Source organism: Aspergillus puulaauensis, chromosome 2, assembly GCF_016861865.1.
Source record: "Aspergillus puulaauensis MK2 DNA, chromosome 2, nearly complete sequence".
NCBI lineage: Eukaryota > Fungi > Ascomycota > Eurotiomycetes > Eurotiales > Aspergillaceae > Aspergillus > Aspergillus puulaauensis.
The window spans coordinates 2,796,491-2,816,164 of NC_054858.1; the positions used below are offsets into that span (position 1 = coordinate 2,796,491).

Below are 19,674 nucleotides of genomic sequence, written 5' to 3' on the forward strand. Positions count from 1 at the left end.
TCGTAAGATGCAGCTGAGCACCAAGCGAAGCATGCCGAAGAACTGGCGATTCGCTGAACACTTGGTCCGCGTGGGTTGGATGTCACCCCACTAGTACTATACCCTTGTCGGGAAATGGTAGAGGCTGAAATATGTTGTCGCACCATAAGATACAGCGAGTCCGCTCGCGGGCTGAACGACAGACCAAGAACTTGAATGTAGTTGGCATGACTGAGGCCCCCCGAGCAGACCCGACTTCTTGCCTTGGGAAGACTCGGATTGGTGGAGGACCGGCCTGCCCCATGACCGACCGGTCAGAGTCGAAGCGCTGCAGACGCCCCAAAACAGCAGCCGTGACGCCATCCTGCAGGCGCAGCACTCCGTTTTTCATCGCACCGAGGGCTCGAGGCCAGTGAAAGATAGAATTTCAGGCCCAACGAATGACCGATGATGTAAAAAATTTCCATTTCGTTAGGCGGGGAGGGTCGCTGGGTTGTTTTTGCTGATCAGTAGGACAAGAATATGATTTTCTCTATGGCAGGAAAAACAAATTCAAGGACTCGCCGGGACCGTTCGCCCGATCTGCGCGGGATGGTATCATGGAGTTGAACCCCATTATTCACTAGTAACTTCAGTTAGTACGCCTTGTTACTTTGGTATTACTTGTAGAACACGGCACTAGTCAGATACGAGTACTACTACTTTTGAGGCACGTTGTATTCGTGGGAAGAGGCAGAGGCGAGCTGAAGAGGGTTTGCACGATCAAGTCTCTGCACTGTGCCACCCACAGTCTGGTGGCATCAGCAGTGGAATGACTGGCCAGCATTACACGATCGGTCTGCATAGAAGATCGAAAGCGCATTCTAGAAGGATTGCCGGTAGGGATGTGGCGAGTTGGTGAGTATGAAGGTGTGATCGAGCACTATGCGCAGTGGACGGCCTGAATAATACTGGCTGCTGCCACCGAGTCTCCGAAGCCTTCGAGTCCAGACACGATCTGTTGACAATATGTGAGGAATCCCGTCCTATATCATAGTCGTCGTTTGTTGAGCGGTACCCGGCCCGGTCTGCCCCAGAATAATCAAGACCCATCAAACCGCCCAACGGTCCGACCCAGCTTTCGACGGAGTGCAAGAGGAAGGCGTCGCCACCTGTGAGCCCTTATCATTTATCTGGTTCGTAAGCCCTAAAGCTAAGGCACAAGGGACCGCCAGATGGTCGAACCTGAACCATGAACACGCACTCCAGTAGGACCCCGTTGCAGGTAGAAACTCGGGATTTCCCTCCACGTAGGTGCCCGGGGAAGCCCATGCGTCGGCGGATTTGCCCAAGGAATCACGATTCGAGTCTTACAAGCGTTGCCCTGCGTTCCCACGTAATGGTATGGTAACGTGGCTATATTAAGACATTCGAAATAGCGCCGATCCAGGGGCTCTCAAGGCAACCGATCGCTGATTCACAGCGAGGGTGGGAGCTTCGAGACAAAGGGTGCAACTGAGCAGGGAGGCGAGACTGCCCAGCACCGGTCAGCGTGGTACGGTCGTACCTGGTCGACCTGATCCGTGGACTTTGGAGTTTGGAGAGAGCAGCAAGAGGTCCCATAATTTCGATGAACAGGTCTGGATGTGGAGCAGACGATGAAATATGGATCAGCGACGCAGGCGTGTTCTTACATGTTCTGACGGCAAATGACACGAGCTGCAGACGGCCTGAGGCTGTCAAGTACTGTCAGATACAGTTTCGTACGGGGCTCCGGCGGCGCACAGGCACCAGCAGTGCCACTCCACAGGCAGCGCACTCTACGGCGACTAGTCGACTACTTCTGCCCCCTCGCCCGCTGCTCCCATCCTCTTCCTCTTCCTCCTCTCTTCCTCCACAGGGTTTCGGCGCAACTCTGCCTCGACATCGAGCGTTTTCGACCTCTATCTTGGCCGCCACAGCCGGTTCTTGGTGTCCTGTCTCACGGCCGGCGCCAAACGGTGCGTAGGCTTTGGCCCTTGCTCGCAATTGATCTGCTCTATTCTGTCTGCTTGCTTCTTCTACGGCCTTCTTGGCTTTTTTCGCTTCTCCCCAGACCGACTGTCCCTCCCGTTCCTGGTACCTGGGCTGGCGTGCGATCGCGCTCCAACGCAATTGACCCCTCACCAAAACTCGAGTACATCGCTCGGAACACCAGTCGCGATCTGGCCCCTTTACAGGTTAAACGGCGTTTCCGCGATCGGCTGGTGCACTGGGATATACGTTCAAGATACCCCTGCTTTACTGGAGTTCTTCTTTGATTCCTAGACGGACCGCTCATACTTAAACACTCAATCCTTGCCTTGAAGGCATTGTTCATACACCTTTCCAGAGTGCTCGTCGCACAAAGGAAACCGCTTCAAATAAGATTTTTCGACACAAGTCAACTCAGAGAGACGGTGTGGGTGTGACCTCATACCTTCTCTGAAAAACCTCAGATTCTCCAACCCTCACTTCTCATTTAACCTGTCGCGAATCATCGCATGTGCCAATCCCAGTAACCGCGGCTATGCTTATTGATGGCGAGAAGTGGGCTTGTGAAGCTTGCGTCCGGGGTCACCGCGTTAGCAGCTGTCACCACAGTGGTAAGCTTCTAGACCGCAACCCGATAGAAAATCCGACCCCCGCAACTAACTGCTTTCTTTAGACCGCCCGTTGACCCATATTAACAAGAAAGGCCGACCAGTCTCCCAATGTCCTCACTGTCGCGGCCTACGCAAGTCACGGACAACCCACACAAAGTGCGAGTGTGGTGACAAGAAGAAGACTAGCCACAAAAATGACCTAGATCCCCATTCTGCTGAGAAGTTGGATCTGAAGCGTGAGCATGATGGAAACAGCAACCCTGATTCATTGTTTCTGATATGCATATTACAGAGGACTCTCATTCAAGATGTGGCTGCATTCATGGACAGCGCTGCACCTGTGCTCTGAAGAAGGAACCCCATTTGGATACCGTGCCCGAGACCAGTGTCCCACTACCAGTTGCTCCTCTATCGGAGCCACCTAGGAAACCCCAGTTGACGTCGACTAAGTCGGAGAGCACGCTCACCGTATTCCGCGATGGTCACCACAAGCCTGCTCATAAACACAATGACATGGCTCACAAATGCGGTTTACCCTACACGATCCCCCGGTCTCACACTATCCATGGCCCGCCCGACGCTGCTCGTCGCTCGGTAGATCATTTACCTTTGACTCAACAATCCGTCATGAGCGAAACGATCGCTGGTCAACCTCAAGAACGGCCACGCAGTATCTACGGATTTCATCGTCGTGTCAAGTCCGAGCATGGGTCTCCAGAAAATGAGCCTGTTGCTCCGTCAGGAGATGTTCCAACATCTGTCCCCCCACTCGACCTTTCGTCGCTATTTTCTCATTCTCAACCGATGGAGGAGCCCAATGGTGGTGGGGTTCCTGCACCGATTCCGATGTCCATGCCAAAGACTTCTCTAGACCCAATCGACACAAGTGGGATTCCTTACAGCTTGCAGTTCTCCACGTTTCCCACGACGACTGCTTCCCCTGTCAGTGCCTTGCAATGTCAGGAGCCATTCTTCACGTCTCCGGATAATGACCTAACGTTTTGTTCTGCTGGACTCAACGCCCCGCCCGTTGACTGGTCTGGTGTCCCGCTCTCATCGGCCATGCCGACTACAAGCACCCAGCCTCCCTCTTACGCTAGCTTCGACTACAGTTCTATGGGTCAAGGTATTCCTCCACCATCATCGTCGGGAGATATCTCAGAATTGGATGAATTCGCACCACTTCCGAACCTCGGGGGCGCTGGCAATGACCCGCATGACCTCAATAGCGTGAGCGAAGGTTCGGACATTGATCATTTCCGGATCAGCTCCGCCTCGTCATTCGTCAGCCTTCCCCAAGCGCAGATGCTGTCGTCGACCAACTTGGAGTCCATTAATATTGACGATTTCCTCAAATCCGCCAACGAGTCGACTGCTGTGTTAGAGCAACAGTTGCAAGTCAGCATGGGCTTGGAACCCAAAGGCCCTCCTGCCCAGGGTGTTTATGCCATGCCGGACGAGCAGATTTTCGAAAAGTCCATGGCCAGCCCAGACCCCACATTGCCGATGACAGCTGCTGCACCAGAGCCGCTCTGGTCGTCAACGCTGTTTGATCCTAACTCTACGCCTATGGATGACAACAATTTCTTCGCGCCACCATGGGTTCAATAGCAGCAAAAGTTCTAGAGTTCTTTTCTTCGACTATACCACCACCTCCACACCGTCTGAGTGACAACACCAAGAAGTCTTCACGACCTTGATGAGAGATGATGTTAGATGCCTGACATTTTTTACAATTTTGTTCTATTAGCACAATCTAAGTGACAACTTACTATAAGATCAAATCGATAAAGCCGATATTTGCCCTGTTCCCTTGACTTTGCTTATGCCAACCCCCTGTATATTCTCCAGGTGATTCATACCCGCTTAGTGGTATCTTGCCTGGAATGCTGCATTGTACATAAGAGCCCTTGGCTTATTTTGTCACTATAGATCTCTTTTGATTGATTAAAACATGCATTGAATATCCACCAGAATTATTACGACGTCCGATCTGCATCTGTAGCGGTGTGACATGAGAAATAATCCAGCGGTGAGTCTCCAGAACCAAGAATGAGGTAAAAAAAATTGTCAAAAAATAGCATGGAGACGACCAAATGGACAACCAACAATAACCAGGAAATGCATGATTAGCCTCGGACATCTCAACCGAAATCAGGAAGCCCCTGTCCGATGTACGTACGTACAGTCACTACAGTGCAGTATGAGTATAGATTACCTACGCTTGACAAGTGGGCTGGATTGTCGATTGAATGTGATGGATACCAACTTGTGACGATCCAACGCAAGGGATAAGAGACAAGCTTCGCCCGACCCAAGGCTTGTCACGACTTGGCATTTTTTGGTGCTGTGCTATTTTTTTCTTGCCTTGCAGGGCCCAAATTTTGCGTCATGGGCTTGCAAATCTTACGCGGCTACGAGAGAGAGGGGGTTACGCATGTAATTAAGCAGTATGTAAGGAGAACTTGGCTGCCGGTTATCCGGGCGACTTATCTAATCCATTCCCCTGCCTCTGCGTTCACATCGAGTAACTACACGTAGGATTCTGTCCAATTTGTATTTATGGACTGTTCACTTGAAAGAGAATGGGAGGCACTTGGGCATACGGCATAAATACGCGAGGTCGCGAGTTCCTGGCTACTAGGTGGAGTTCGTTGCCACTCTGCTAGCTATACCGTAGTGGGCCTGAGACTGGAACCCTTTAAACGTCATATGGGAGTAGCTCCCCTCCCCTGTACTCATAAATTGGGCAGGACATTCGTACCCGATCTCCTGTGGCGGACGAACCGTATTGGGATCGGAAGAAAATGGGTATCCCTTTTATTTTTATTTTTGTTTTTATTTTTTGGGACTCAAACCGAGCTAAGGTCTAGACCACCTACACTGAGTAAGTTAGATCGACTCGGGCCAACGTCACTTGATACCAGGATTATGAATGCCAATTTATTCAGCGTACTCAGGAGTTCGAAATCCATCTATTGGTATGTGGTGCTCCTGGAATGTTCCGAAATTCTAATAATATTGTACCGCTTTTGTCTAGAATTGAGATTTTTGTTTTCTGAGTTCAGACATCACCAGAATATGATGGATGGCCCAAGTGCGGTTGTGCAATGGGGTGGGTATATACACTGAGTAGAGATACAGTAATATCCAGAATGAGGTGCCAGTATTTCCAACTGTCGTAACTGAATTACCGCTCTATATATCAGCATGATAAAAAACGGCAAGGACAGTGATATCTTTCAATCATGCCTCTATTTGTATGTGGCCATGAATTCGGAATGGAATTTCACGATACGCTCCACCCAGTCCGTGCCTGGTGCAAGGAAGGTGGTACGGAAGTGGAGCGTGTTCTCCTTCTGACCGAAGCCAGAGCCTGGGACGACGCAAACACCGGTGGCGTCGAGGAGACGAAGGCAGTAGAATTCGTCTGCAGCGCGGTTCTCCGCGGCAGCAGCTTCGATGGCCTTGGGAGGTAATGTGATAGTGGGGAACAAGTACATAGCACCCTACGCGTCAAAGTTAGTTGATCTTTTTTACCCCTTGTGTTTCAGTAGAAAGAGAATACGTACCTGGGGTTCTTGGCATTCAACACCCTCCATCCGCTGGAAGGCCTCGTACAGGGCAAAGGCACGCTGGCGCAGTCCGTCGCGGATGCCGTTGTACTCCTTCTGATACAGCGCATGGCTGGGCTCACCCTCCTTAGGAGGGTTCACCATAAGTTCAACCAGACACTGCCCAATGACAGGAGGGCAGAGCATGATACTGATGAACTTGTAGATCTGGGCAGTAACCAAAGGATCAAATCCGACCAGCTCGAAGAAACCACCACGATGACCACATTCGCCCACCATGCCCTTAGATACACTGTGGAGGGAAACCAGCTCGACATTGTCGTACTTGCCGGACACCTCCTGCTGCAGCTCCCTGAGTCTCTTCTTGAATGATGTGAATTCTCCAATGAACACGTTTGTTTGGTATACCTCATCGGCAATAACCACAAGCTTTTCCTCCGCAGCAATGTCAAGGACACTCTTGATGTCGTCGGGACTCAAAGAAGCGCCTGTTGGGTTACCGGGATTGATGACTACGATAGCGCGGACATCTGTGCCAGCAGCCTTGGCCTGCTCTAAAGATTTCTTGATGGTACCAATGTCGGTACCCCAAGCCTTCTGCTCTTCCAAGTGGTAAGGTACACACCGCGCATTCAAGAGAGATAGGGTGGCGGTGTACAGAGGGTATTGGGGAATCGGGACAAGAACGCCAGCATCCGGGCCGTTGCAAATAACGTTCAGGAGGGTATTGACTCCAGACGAGGCACCACCGGTGAGGAAGAGTGATTGAGGGTCGGCAGGGAATCCATCGCGCTCTTCGATGAATTTGGCCACACTCTCACGGATAAGCGGGGCACCCTGGCTGTGACTGTATGCGCCCACGCTCTGGACTTCGGCAAGAAGCTTCTCGGCCCGCTCAATAACATCATCCTGGTAGCCGAAGGACGTACGAAGGGCGTCCTTGTTCTTCAGTAGCAACGGGTTTTCGAGAAGACTGAGGACTTGACGGAAGAAAGTGATGGGCTTTTGGTCGAGCTGCTGCGGGTTGCCAATGTTGGCGAAAATGACACTGTCGAACGGCAGTGATTTGTCTCCCTGTCCCAGATTCACCCGGTATTCCTCCGCTTTGACGGCGAGTTCACCACGAACGGCATACTTGGCGGCCTTGACGTTGGAGTTGATGTTGTCCGGGGTCAAGCAACGGATGGCGGCTGTTGACAGAGCACGCTGTGAAGCACTGGGAATTACGGGCGTTTTGGTCATCGTGAAGTCTAGGTCAATTGGGTAGGCGTCAGTACGTGAGGGGCATAGGCGGTGGGAATCTCAACGGCCACGCAGTTGGGCAAGTGGTTCCATTTGTAGACCGCAGCACAGTGACTCAAAGTGGGTGAAACAGATTGCCCTTAAATCGCTCATCAAGGGACGTCACGAGATGTGGGCTCTGCCCAGACCACAATCTGGTCAATGGCGATGGGGATTGGGGACGTCCGACAGGAAGGTGGAGGGCGACGGCCTTCTCGGGGGTTTCCGAAACACTTACCCGACAGCACATTCGATCTTCCCGCGGCTAACGTTATTCTAGAGAACGAACGAGGCTGAGAGATAACACTCTGTCCCCGCGCGAACCAAATATCACTCGGCCGGGAAATCGCTGCCCGCCGCAGCGACGTCCGCATATGGGATGCCCTTCCTTGCCAGGCCATTCTAGTGGACTTTTCCGCGTCACTCGATCAATCAAGTGGCAACCAATGGTGCACTCGCGCCTTCTCCGCCGTGGGGACAAACGCGGGGGTCTGAAGGGCAATTGACTGGGCGAGCGAGAACGTTGACTGAACGATGTCCTTTGCTGGCGTTCCGCGTCAAGCAAAGAGCAGCAAATAACAACAGGCTGAGAGGGGGAAATTGATCGCGAAATTTGGCGCAAATGGTGAGGGGCCCGATGATCGGTGCTGACTCAGCCTCCCTCAAATTCCTGGCCCGACTATATGGGTAACTACTCATTCCTTCTAATTTGAAGAGGCTGCTGGGATCAAACGATATATCTTCCTGATGGCATTACATGCCGAAGCCTAAGAAACTATGGCCCCAGAGATATGGTAATAGACCCTAGTTGCGATGTCTACTTCGGTGTCCGTCCCGATACACCCCCACGTAAAGTCCGGCTCTTCCCGAATATCGGCCTGCCGCTTTCTCCCGGAGTAGTGCTTGTGGGATGGTCGGTCTGCCATAAGATCGGGGCGAAGATGGAATCATCACAGAGATAGTTGATATATCATATCATCATTCATCCTCTTAATAACTCGTTTATTAACTGAAATAGAAGTACATCAAGGACTTATAGACCATGAGTTGACGAAGAAGGCACGGCTACACCAACCGGGCATACATCGGCCCACTCTTCCACCTGTTAAGCACTAGCCACTGCCTATTGAGTTACTAACGTAAGATCAGGAGATCGAGGGTTATCCTGCATTTGGCCATAAGGTGAGATTGTATGATACAGCGGGATCTCCGCGCTACATTGCTCTAGTGAAGCTATATGAATGTATCCATCCCTCGGCTCAATGGCTCAATCCCAAAGCGCTACTGATCAGGCGACGCCGTAATGCAACAAGGATAGCATTTCCTTCCCCCGCCCATCGGTAATTGGTTCAATTACCTAGCTCCGTTCACTTCCACGTAGGCGCACAGCTTGACCGTACTTCTGGAGTTTGGTGATTAAAGCATCCCCATGTTTCACTACGTCGGCGTACTGCTTGTTTTTGTCATCTGGCCGGTTCGTCTCAATGATACCATTGACTCGGTCGATGGTGCAGGAGATTCGGTCATTCGCAATAAACCGAGCAAGATCCCTGTAGCTATTAGTTCTCTTTGTTCTGCCCGCACATATGCAAACGACTTATAACGACTTACCGATCCAAAAAGTCCACAGTCACACCAAAATCGCTCGCCATGCTGCTCAATCCCACCACGCGGTAACTCTGGAGGAGTTGTTGATAGGCCCTGAGCCTCATCTCACGTGCAAACCAAGCACGGTGTTCGTACAGATAACGGTCTTGGGTCAAGAAATGGTCCTCAACGGCAGCGAGCGCGAGAAAGAATGTCCGATAATTGCCGTTGTATAAGCTGCTAACCAGATTTGAGAGAGGTGTGAAGTCGATGGGCGTTTCAGCATCCGCTTGAATACCAGCGTTGCCACTGAATGCAGTCAGGTTAATGGCAGTAGTAGCCGCCGTTGGAGCAGAAGCATCCTTCATATCTTCATCTTGAGCACCAGGTCCCGACGAGATTTCACCAGTCAACGCAGCTAGACGATCTTCGCCGGAGCCAAGGATAGCCCTGATCTCGGGAGCGTCCACCACCTTGGCTTTGAAGTCAACCCGTTTCAGAGCAAGCGAGCCAGCAAGTACTGCATAAATGACAAGACTGGAGTAACTGCATAACTCATAGCTAGTGAACGTAGACAGGCTGTCAAGCAGTAGTGGTGCTGCAGTACTGTATGCCCGGATGGTGAGCAGGTGCAACCCCTTGTATGCCTTCAGACGGTTTCTTCTATCCCAGTCACCACCGCTTTCAATCAAAGCCTCCGCTCGTTCAATGTTTTTCTTGACGTATAGGGTATCACCGAAGAAGAGGCCGATCCGGATCATGGCAAGAACTAGGTCAATCTTGGACCCCAAGAACGACGTCTTTTCTAGGAGGGTTTCGTGGGACTCGATTGCTTTGTCCTGCAAGATTAAAAAGGATATCAGTACACAGTCCGCTAAGTGCGCCGGACATCTGACAAAGCTGACAGTGTCATGAATGGAGTGGAAAACACACCTTGTCTCCTACCCGTGCCCAAAATTCAGCACGCTTCCCTCGTGCGGCTTGAACCTCTGTTTCTCCGGCAGCTTCCTCTGCCTCATCCTCCTCCTTTTGGAAACCCGCCAACTCCTTTTGGTTATCTTCAGCAAGTGATTGGTACAAGGCTTCATCCCAAGGAAACTCTATATTTTGCGATAGCCTTCGCGATGCGAGGGTGCTGAGCGGTTTGCCGGCACTTGATGACCGCGACTGGGGAACACCCTCGCCCGAGTGGTTCAAGACACCTTCGACAGGGTGGGCGAGATGTCGGTAAAACGGTGCCATTTTCCTTTCCGTTATCGCATCTTGAAGTTTTTTCAGCGACGTCTGTCGCACCTTTTGGGGGCAAGCCGGGTTCGAAAGATTGAAGACGTGTTGGGCCAGAGAGAGGTCGGGGTACTTGATGTACTGAGGATCGGACCCCATATTGGCGACGAAGAAGCGGGTGGTTCAAGGACGCAACGGCGGCAATGTGTAGATCAAGAGATTGACAAGACAAGACAAGACAATAGGGTTTTAGAGACGGGGTTGGGGAGCCGCGTTGATGAGATGGCAGTTGAGGCAGATATCACGCCGTTCATCACTGGGAGCTGACACAAGCTCAGCTGGCGGAAAGTTCTTCCAGCTCCGAGAGAGCCCTTCCAAGTTCTCTAGTGATGCCTCAGGTTCCATCGTCAAGGATATGGACAATGGCCCGAAACTTCATTTCTGTCTCGCCATTCTCGCCGTTAATGACGCAGCATATACTCGTCTTCATGTTTCTCCACCCGTTAATTCCACAGCGTCTGTAAACCCGGCATGTCACACACCGACTACTCAATCCATGACTTTTGAAGAAAGGAGAATCATTTGCTACCTACCATTGCTGGAAAAGACATACGGTGTAAGAAGCTAGCATCTGTAGAAACTGGGTAACTTTTGGAACAGCATTTTCTCCTAATTCCTCGCTCTATGCTGTATATCTCGATTTCATATTCCTGACACGTGATTATTCATTTTAGCGCCGTGAACAAGCACTAAATACGGACGACTATACACATTCGGAAGCAGAGCGCAGGGTAGCTAAGTAGTTATTGGGTGTCGATGGTATTACTAAACCTCGGAAAGCTCCCTGCAGCGATAATGATGAAGACGAAGCTGTCACGGTGCGGATCGGGAACCCATCCCGGAAATCATGCTAAACCGAGGTTCAAGGGCCCGACGGCTCCCCCAGAACCACCAACCGCGCGGATCCCCAGCGAGTTCATTTACCGATCGCTTCCCCCTCCCCCGTCTTTCTCCAACTCATCAACCATCATTTCTTTCTAGGGGCCGCCCATCTCGTCGTGCTGCTCTATTTTACCCTGCCTTTGCCAGCTGGTCTGCCATCGATTCAGTTGATCCCACACCCACGCCTCCGAACTTAAATTCCATTTGCCGACTACTTCTCCGGTGACAGCGAAAATGGTCGCAGACGCTCTGGTTTACCACCCTGCCCTGGCGCACTATCTGCGCTTTGTGGCCACAACAGGTATGTGGCATTCTCTATAACTTTTCTTACCTTCTTTACTCCGCCTTCAGTCTACCAGCATGGTGCTTTTATGAGTGAAGAGAGTGGCTTCATTGCCCATCCATAGATTGGATTCTAACGCAACGTTATAGTCGGCCGTGACAAGCTCCTCCGTACCCTGCAATACTTCTCCCGCTTCTATGCCTGGTATCTGTACCGCACAAACCAGCCCGAAACCGCGATCGCCCCATACAACGCAGTCAAGAAACAGTTCGGAACAACACGAAAAATCCTCAGGGTCGGAAAGTTCATCGAACACCTCAAGGCTGCTGCTCTTGCGGCCGATAACAAGGGCCCCATCGACCCTGTTCTGCGCTATCTGGCTATTGGTCGCCAGCTCGGATATGCTGGTTACCTGACTCTCGACACAGTGAGTGTTGTTGATGCTATCGGGTTCCGGAAAATCGATGGTGTTAAGCGCCTTCAAGAGTCGGCTTATCGCTCCTGGTTCTCGGGGCTGGTCTGCAGCGTGATTGCAAGTGTTTACACCTTATACAGGCTCAGCGAGAAGCAGAAGACCCTGGATCTGAAGGAAGGCGAAGGAGTTGTAGAGGCGAAGAAGCTCGAGAAGTATGTACCTTTAGCATCAAGATTTGGGATCAACAAGAAGACTAACGATGTAAAACGCAGGGAAAGCTCCGCTGCCCGCATTCAGCTCTTTTCGGATCTCTCCGACTTGGTGATCCCAGCCTCCGCCATTGGTCTTGCAAACTTCGACGATGGATTTGTCGGTATCGCAGGTACAACCAGCAGTTTGATTGGCTTGTGGAGCCAGTGGCGAAAGACCGCTTAAATTACCAATGCTCGAGTCTCCGGGCAGGCTCACGATTAGCTTCATATTATGATTCTTGTGTGTGGTTTACAAGTCGGCGTCCAGATACCCAGGGCGATTGCGTTGGAGCTGCTGGCATCCTAGAACCATTCGCCTGCTCTTTTTCAGCTGTGCAAATATCTGAGGCGTGGATAGGTGTGACAGCAAATAATCCGCAAGTTTCGTTATTCGATCTTCTAGTCTGGCCACAACGGCATTTTTTTTTATTCTTGGCAATTGTCGGACACAGTTTTCATGGGTATATATATGTGTACTTTAGATTCCAGTTTCATACGTCCCTTTCAAATTCAACAGCGTTTAAATTTGTTGTCTTCGAGCCTATTAATAGACATTAGGGGCAGTTGAACTGCCTCAGGTTTGATGGGTTGATCACGACCCACTATCCAAACTGCTTCAGCTTCTACTGACGAAGCTCAGGCGCCAAATACTCACTCGAGGCCTACATCTTGAAACGCCAATTATCAGGAGCATGCCAACGTGGACATCCATATCACTTCTTCAGCATCTTATCAATCCCCAGCTGCCTCCCACGATTGTTTCCCAATGTGACTGATAGTTTTCCTCTCCTGAATGGCTTATACCAGCAAAGGGAATTGGAATGATCTGCGTTTAGTACGTACGTAGTACAATCACGTTGGCTTATAAGTGGGTTTACAAAGCTTAGCTATGCGCCACATTGTCTCCTTATTGCAATAGCCGGCGTCCACCCTGACGCCAGCAGCTCTCAAACAAGATCCACATTGTCTTCATCCCCAATAAGATCTAGAGTTGAAGATCATATCTTCGAATTTTCGACGTGATTTGCTGACATCATAGAGCCTGATGTTATGTGTTGGCGTTTCACCTCCTGACTCTCGACTCGCGAGGCTCTGGGCCATGTCCAATGCTTGTCCAAAGTTTGTGCCTGCAAGGGCGCATACAGAGACCCACTCGGAACTGACACTCTCGTCCGCGGAGGCATGTGTAAGATAAGGGCAAAGGGGTCGAATAACACACTACGAACTGCCGCCGATGATGCGTCCCCCTTGGGCCCCGCTGCTCGCGCAAATCCACGACATTCCAAGCTGTCTACGATAAGGACCAACCTCCCCTGAAACGATGGCGCCTTTTCCTTTCTTGTCGATAGACATGTATTTGGAGTTGGCGAGAATACACGCTGTTTGAGAGTAGCCGTATTCGCTTTAGTCGAAGAATTGTCGGTCTATATTTGATACCAGGCGTGCCAACCGTCATCCGCTCTTTACGCAACTATCACTAGGGATCACGATCTTCCCTTTAGCACTATGCTGCATCCGGTCCTTGATCTTAGCGACCTCAATGTTATACTCGTGGTGTCAAGTGGGTTCGCTGCTTTTTTGTTCGCCTTACCTCTTGTTGATTCCCGTTAGGCTAACCTTGTATTTCCCATCTAGGCTTCTACGCCATCGCTACTGGTTTTATATCCTTGAAGGTCAAGCAAAAGTGGTATCTCGGCGAAGCCTGTATGGAGCCATGGATGGAAGCCAATTCAACCAAGTCCGCTCTCACGCTAATTTATGCATTATCCTAGTGCCGGCCTTTGTCACCGGTATTGTTTTTGGGCCATTCGGCGCGAACCTCGTAAGGGTTCCTCATACAGGAGGAAGGCAGACCGAGAATACGACAAACCAAATCACCTATGTATGTTGATCTGAGATACTCCCAAGATGAAACACTAACGATGTCTAGTCATTGACCCGACTTGTGATCGGGATACAGTTAGTGAAGGTTGGATATGAATTGCCAAAAAAATATTTGAAACGCCGCTTCAAGGAAATGACAATCTGTTTACTACCCTTGATGGCCATAGGGTGGGTTGCAACGTCCGCGTGCATCAAGTTAATGATTCCACATATCTCGTTTGTAGGTCTACTCTTTTGCTTATAGCTACAGACTGGGCCAGTGCTAATATTATATACGTCTTGTTAGCTCGCAGCTTTGATTATAGGCTCCTGCGTGACTTGTACTGATCCCATTCTCTCCCAAGCCATCGCCAAAGGCCCATTTGCTGATAATTATGTTCGCCGACACCTCCGGGAGTTCATCTCGTCTGAAGCCGGCGCGAATGACGGCTTCGGCTTCCCTTTCTTATTGCTCGGTGTATCACTTCTTCGGTATGCTGATACACCCACGAACGCTATCGTACTAGAAGAATTTGACCTTGCGAAAGGGGAGCCGGATCTCCTCGGTGCAACTGACGTCGGCCGTTTTGGTGGCGGCGCAGGTACCGCTCTGAAGCATTGGTTTGTTGAAGGGTTTTTATACATGATTGTTTTAGGCACTGTCTATGGGGCAGTTGTCGGCTTTGTTTGCCGAAAACTCCTCGACGTGTCTACGAAAAAGTATGTTCCACATAGTTGGATTGACGTGATGTCCAGCGCTGATTCCTGGGCAGGAAGTGGATCGATCCAGGGAGCTTCACCTTGCTTCCCGCATTACTAGGTACATTTATTGTCGGTTCATGCGGCTGTTTTGGCTCCGATGAGACTCTAGCATGTTTTATCGCGGGTAGTATGTTGAATTGGGACGGTCTGTTTAGTGCAGAGCTTCAAGCGCGGCATGATTCGTTCAATTCGTCCCTCGAAACTCTTCTCAACTACGCAACCCTTGGATATCTTGGTGCGGTAATGCCGTGGAAAGAGTTCCATATGCCCGAAACCACCGGTGTAACTATTCCACGTCTTCTAGGGTTGGGAATGTTGGTGCTGGTATTTCGACGCATCCCGGCAATCATGGCAGGATATCGATTCATGCCGGAAATATGTAGTGACTGGACGGAAGCCCTATTTATGGGGCATTTTGGACCAATCGGTTGGTAGTCTTCTGCAATATCTACCATTACTTATACTAACATGCTAAGGGGTTGGTTCGATTGCATATGTAGAGTATGCTCGACGACTATTCCCTGAAGACGATAGCGACACAGAAATAAATGCCCTAACAAACGCCATGAGACCAGGTAAGTCACCACGCTGTGGTCGAGTAAATGCTTGTCTAACAGGGAACAGCTGTATACTGGCTAGTTTTGTTTTCGATCATTGTGCACGGCTTATCTGTCCCATTCCTTTACATGCTCTATAAAGCCTGGGATGTTCCGAGGGTCTACGACCACCCTGTGCAAGTAGTTCTTTTGTCTGAAAACGAACCCTTGCCGAACAACAGCACGGCTGACCCACAGCGACACTCTGTGTTGGTAAACAACCGGTTCGCAGAGCCAAGCAGCTCTACCGAGGACTCGGACGAGGAAAAAGAGTTAAGGGAACGTCGAGAGTCCACCGAGAGGATACGGCCGCGGAGCGCGCGCACCTCGTCCTCGAATAGTCTAGAAATGTCGGTGTCCCGTCAATCAACCCGCCTAAGCCGTGAAGCGGATACAAGGAACATCGTATGATTGCCTTTTGAAGGCCTACGTTATGATTTTTCAATACGAACAAAAAGACAACGAGGTATCATTCATTCATTGCTCGTCAACTCGTCCGCCATCTCAGCGACAGGATATCATTTCCCAGCCCTACCATCACAATACCATACGGCACAACGCCGTCAGCTACTATACTCCCGGTCCTCCTGGATTGCCCGACTTAGACGGGGCAGGTCTACGAGAAGTCAGTCTACTGCTCTCGTCAAGGCAATAGCAGGGTCACACATACGCTGCCGCAAGAGATGCAGCTCTTGTTGTCACCATCAATGGTAGCCCCGCATTTCGGGCAAGCGTTGTGTCCGGCCATTTCGATATTGTTTTCAGGTAGTGTTTGTTTGTTTGGATAGTGTTCTATGGCCAGAGACTGATTAGCTTGATCGACACCGTGTGGAGAGCGGAAATGGAGGACCTTGTGTTCTCAACGGAGACGTCTCTGCAGAGGAAGAAGTTTGATGAAGGGGATGACAAAAGATGAAAATGTGAGAGGCGAGGAGTGTTTTATTTCCTACCCCGCCGCTGCTGAAGCCCCGCTCTACCCGATGTGGGATGATTGGTTGTCTTGGGTGGGAATCCCTGCTTGAGGTCGATGGTCACACGGTGGATCGTGGGTTTTGTACGTGAGGTTATTGGACAAACGATATACATCGCTTCACTACTCCTTGGAGAGCGCGTTTCGGACTCTTGTTGACTGACGTCGTGGAGTGCCACGAAGGCGCAACCCAGAGCTCGTCATCTCCGATGTTTGCTCCAAGCGCAGAAACATAGTATAGCACAGCCAATGATAGTCAGGACTTCTTGCGCCTTATCAGCTGGGTTTATCTACTGTAGAGCGCTGGCTGGACATTATAGAGTAGTTAAAATATAGAACGTGATAGTGGATCTCACGGCGAAAATATATCATGAAACCTCAGACATATGACATATGCGGCGGCACTACTATCTCCTATTACCAGTCCCAGCAGTGAACTACTGCTTTACATTCCCAGGCTCATTATGGCTGAGACCACTATTCTGTACCTGCCAAGAAGTTTAAGGCGAAGCGCGCTGACCGCACCCAGCTTGTCGGTTCAAGAGGTACTTCGTCAACAGCTAAACCACAACCAGCCCATCCACGATGGCCGCACCGAGTATATCCTTCGTAAGCCTCGGCTTGGTGGTCCTCGATGAGATTCGCTTTTCTAACCAAAAACCACTAATTGATGTCGTCGGTGGCTCTGGGGCCTACGGTTGGTTTCCTTGTGGACCTTTTTCTGGATATATATTGGTGACACTGACGGAGATATAGCTACGCTTGGTGCCCGTTTATTTCTTCCTAGTTTATCAAGTCGCTCTCTTGGGTGGCTGCTCCATATTGGGAATGACTTCCCTGAACCAATAGCACAATATCTTACGAACAACTGGGATACAACATTGATAATAGACAAGGAAACTGATAAGCCATCGACAAGAGGCTTACTTGAATATAAAGATACCACATTTGGACGTGCGGAGTTCCCCTTGACTATTCCATTTTTTTTTTTTTTTTTCCATATCATTGACAAAGGGATTCGGCCTTAGCGCTAACTTAACATCTGTCTATCCAGCCAAGGACTTTAGATACACAACCCCAATCCTTCAAGTCCAGACAAGCAGCCTGAAGGACACCCCGCTCCTGGAATCAAAGGCCTACCACTATCTCGAAACACCGCAAAACATTATAAACCGAGTCTCAGACCTTCTGAGTGCTCGAGAACACGAAGCCATACCGAGGCGGCCTTTAATTATTTGGGAACCTGCTCCTCCATCCTGCAGGGCAGAGAACTTGCAACCGTGCCTCGAAGCCGCACATACTGTCGATGTATTCTCTCCAAACCACCTAGAGTTAGCCGCCTTCTTCGGAGACCCGCCATCATCTTCTTCTTTGGGTAAGGAGAAGATTGAGTCTTTAGCGCTAAGGTTCCTGGACAGTGGCGTTGGCCCGGATGGAAAGGGGACTGTGATTATCCGAGCTGGAGAGCATGGCTGTTTTGTTTGCGCACGCCATCTCTCAACTTCCTGGTTGCCTCCGTTCTTTAAATACGGTCCAAGGAGAGAGCATAACAGCAAAGTCGTTGATCCAACTGGAGCAGGGAATGCATTTCTAGGGGCGTATACGATTGGATACCTTAATACAGGAAATATTATTGAGGCAGCTTGCTATGGTTCAGTTGGAGCGTCGTTTGCGCTGGAGCAAGTTGGGATGCCTGAAATAGGGACAGATATATCTGGAGAGCTGTGGAATGGGGAGTCTGTTCTCTCGCGTTTGCAAGAGTATCGGATGGCTATTGGAGGATTTGCCACTTCAACCTGTACATGAGTGTCCTCAAACCTAAAAGTGAGGGCTCGGGAGTACCCGAGTCGCATAATTCCATGTCTGGGGATTCCAGAATGGACGAAGAACATAGGAAGCCGTGGAAAGTCAACAGTTGTTTTGGTCAGTTACTTCTCTTAGTTCACGCACAATTGGGCTATTAATCGGATTTTGATAGAACACTTCCAGTGCGGAAATTCGAATCAAGTAGCAAATACTTAGTAGTCTAGTATATTGATTCAAATTCACTTCCCCTATAGGAAGAGATAAACAGGAACAACAACTACGACGATTATCCGCCCTGGATCTCCGACAATGATTGCCCGTTTACTTTCGGGAGAAGAATGCCGAGTTCGGGTGTATTCGTGATTGCCCAAGGGTATAGTATTAGCCTGTCAAGTTCCCCGTTTCACCACTGTGTAGTGCGCTTGTGGACGTCATTTCAATGCATGAAATATAGGCCTTGGCTCGGGACTGGTCAGGTTATATTGCGTCAGAAGGTCCGATATCAATTTGCAATGTTATTGGGCTGTCTACGGGTGTTATCGAAGGCCCCCATTCTTGGATTCTGCTCTCGGTGCTGCAGCCTGCTTGACTATGGACTTGAAGTAAATATGCGCAAAGACCGAGTTTAGACACCGGCATAGAGCAGCTGAATCATACGAGGACTGCGCGCTGATTAAGGGCCGCTGGGCTAGAAGAGTTGGGAATCATGAGGCAGTCGTGTATAGCTTCAAACAGAATGCTTTCCCGAAAATGCGCGGAAAACACAATTTTCTTTGAGAGTAGCCTTTCCCGGTGATCTTCATGACCAAGTTATTTTGATCTCTCCTATTATGAGGCATTTAAAAAGGAATCATTAAATGGCTGCTGCTGCGGCTTCCCGAAAACCAACAATCATTAAGGGCTAGCAGGGCTGTTCCTAAATCTTCCGGATTTGGAACCCCTACATACCCACCAAGTTCTGAGATCAGGCCCAGTCCCGTGTCTAGGGCTTCTGCACAGCCCGGGGGGTCTAAATTCGAAAGGGGAAGGGCCATTTCTTTGCACATGAATCGGATTGCTTCCTAACCTGCCCGATTTGTGGGTCTGCTACCTTCCGTTTTTTTCAGGGGCCTTTAATTTTCAGCTCCCTTCGGGGCGGCAGGGAGTTTGTGTGATTATGTCTCAAAAGACGTGACTCCGAATAGCGGTCACGATGTCTCCTTTTTTTCCTGATAAAAAGAAGGCAACTGCGAGAAGCCGCAGATAGGGACCTCATTGTGCTGTTTATGCCTAGGTCCGGGGAAGAGCCATGTGGTCCAGGCTCGCCGCTCGACGGATGCGGGGAACACCAGGCTTTTCCAGTGATGGACAGGCGCAGCATCAGCCCAGGGCTCTCCTCCCCGGGAATGACCTCTGGGGACTTGGGGCTGGTGTACAGCTGGTCAGAGCGCCCCCTTCAGTCCCCAGAGGTTTGTGCCGATATGCAGGTGGAAAAAGAAAACAAGTGGCTGTACACTGAAGGATTGTTTTCCGTATTCGTGACCACGTGAAGGTCAAG

General features: G+C 50.3%; 7 protein-coding genes across 7 annotated transcripts; 5 read left to right on the top strand and 2 right to left on the bottom strand.

The window, feature by feature from the left end:
- Positions 1–1,588: 1,588 nt before the first annotated feature.
- APUU_21137S (uncharacterized protein) lies at positions 1,589–1,966 on the top strand (the record flags this gene model as incomplete). The annotated part of the gene is made up of 1 exon (XM_041699856.1): positions 1,589–1,966. The coding sequence occupies one exon, from the start codon at positions 1,589–1,591 to the stop codon at positions 1,964–1,966; it is 378 nt and encodes a 125-aa protein (XP_041552899.1).
- A 540-nt stretch (positions 1,967–2,506) lies between these two features.
- Positions 2,507–4,193, top strand: APUU_21138S (copper fist DNA-binding domain-containing protein; the record flags this gene model as incomplete). The annotated part of the gene is made up of 3 exons (XM_041699857.1): positions 2,507–2,582; positions 2,645–2,818; positions 2,875–4,193. The coding sequence occupies 3 exons, from the start codon at positions 2,507–2,509 to the stop codon at positions 4,191–4,193; spliced, it is 1,569 nt and encodes a 522-aa protein (XP_041552900.1).
- Positions 4,194–5,836: 1,643 nt separating this feature from the next.
- On the bottom strand, positions 5,837–7,839 carry APUU_21139A (putative alanine aminotransferase; the record flags this gene model as incomplete). The annotated part of the gene is made up of 3 exons (XM_041699858.1): positions 5,837–6,091; positions 6,155–7,407; positions 7,677–7,839. 3 exons carry the CDS (start codon positions 7,837–7,839, stop codon positions 5,837–5,839), a joined length of 1,671 nt encoding a protein of 556 aa, XP_041552901.1.
- A 956-nt stretch (positions 7,840–8,795) lies between these two features.
- APUU_21140A (proteasome regulatory particle lid subunit RPN7) lies at positions 8,796–10,408 on the bottom strand (the record flags this gene model as incomplete). The annotated part of the gene is made up of 3 exons (XM_041699859.1): positions 8,796–8,988; positions 9,050–9,864; positions 9,959–10,408. The coding sequence occupies 3 exons, from the start codon at positions 10,406–10,408 to the stop codon at positions 8,796–8,798; spliced, it is 1,458 nt and encodes a 485-aa protein (XP_041552902.1).
- A 1,017-nt stretch (positions 10,409–11,425) lies between these two features.
- On the top strand, positions 11,426–12,324 carry PEX11_1 (PEX11 family protein; the record flags this gene model as incomplete). The annotated part of the gene is made up of 2 exons (XM_041699860.1): positions 11,426–11,492; positions 11,624–12,324. The coding sequence occupies 2 exons, from the start codon at positions 11,426–11,428 to the stop codon at positions 12,322–12,324; spliced, it is 768 nt and encodes a 255-aa protein (XP_041552903.1).
- Positions 12,325–13,646: 1,322 nt separating this feature from the next.
- Positions 13,647–15,772, top strand: APUU_21142S (putative plasma membrane antiporter; the record flags this gene model as incomplete). The annotated part of the gene is made up of 8 exons (XM_041699861.1): positions 13,647–13,701; positions 13,776–13,844; positions 13,913–14,022; positions 14,071–14,244; positions 14,311–14,723; positions 14,777–15,192; positions 15,242–15,340; positions 15,390–15,772. 8 exons carry the CDS (start codon positions 13,647–13,649, stop codon positions 15,770–15,772), a joined length of 1,719 nt encoding a protein of 572 aa, XP_041552904.1.
- A 1,144-nt stretch (positions 15,773–16,916) lies between these two features.
- Positions 16,917–18,137, top strand: APUU_21143S (pfkB family carbohydrate kinase superfamily; the record flags this gene model as incomplete). The annotated part of the gene is made up of 3 exons (XM_041699862.1): positions 16,917–17,028; positions 17,088–17,285; positions 17,386–18,137. 3 exons carry the CDS (start codon positions 16,917–16,919, stop codon positions 18,135–18,137), a joined length of 1,062 nt encoding a protein of 353 aa, XP_041552905.1.
- Between the last annotated feature and the right edge of the window lie 1,537 nt (positions 18,138–19,674).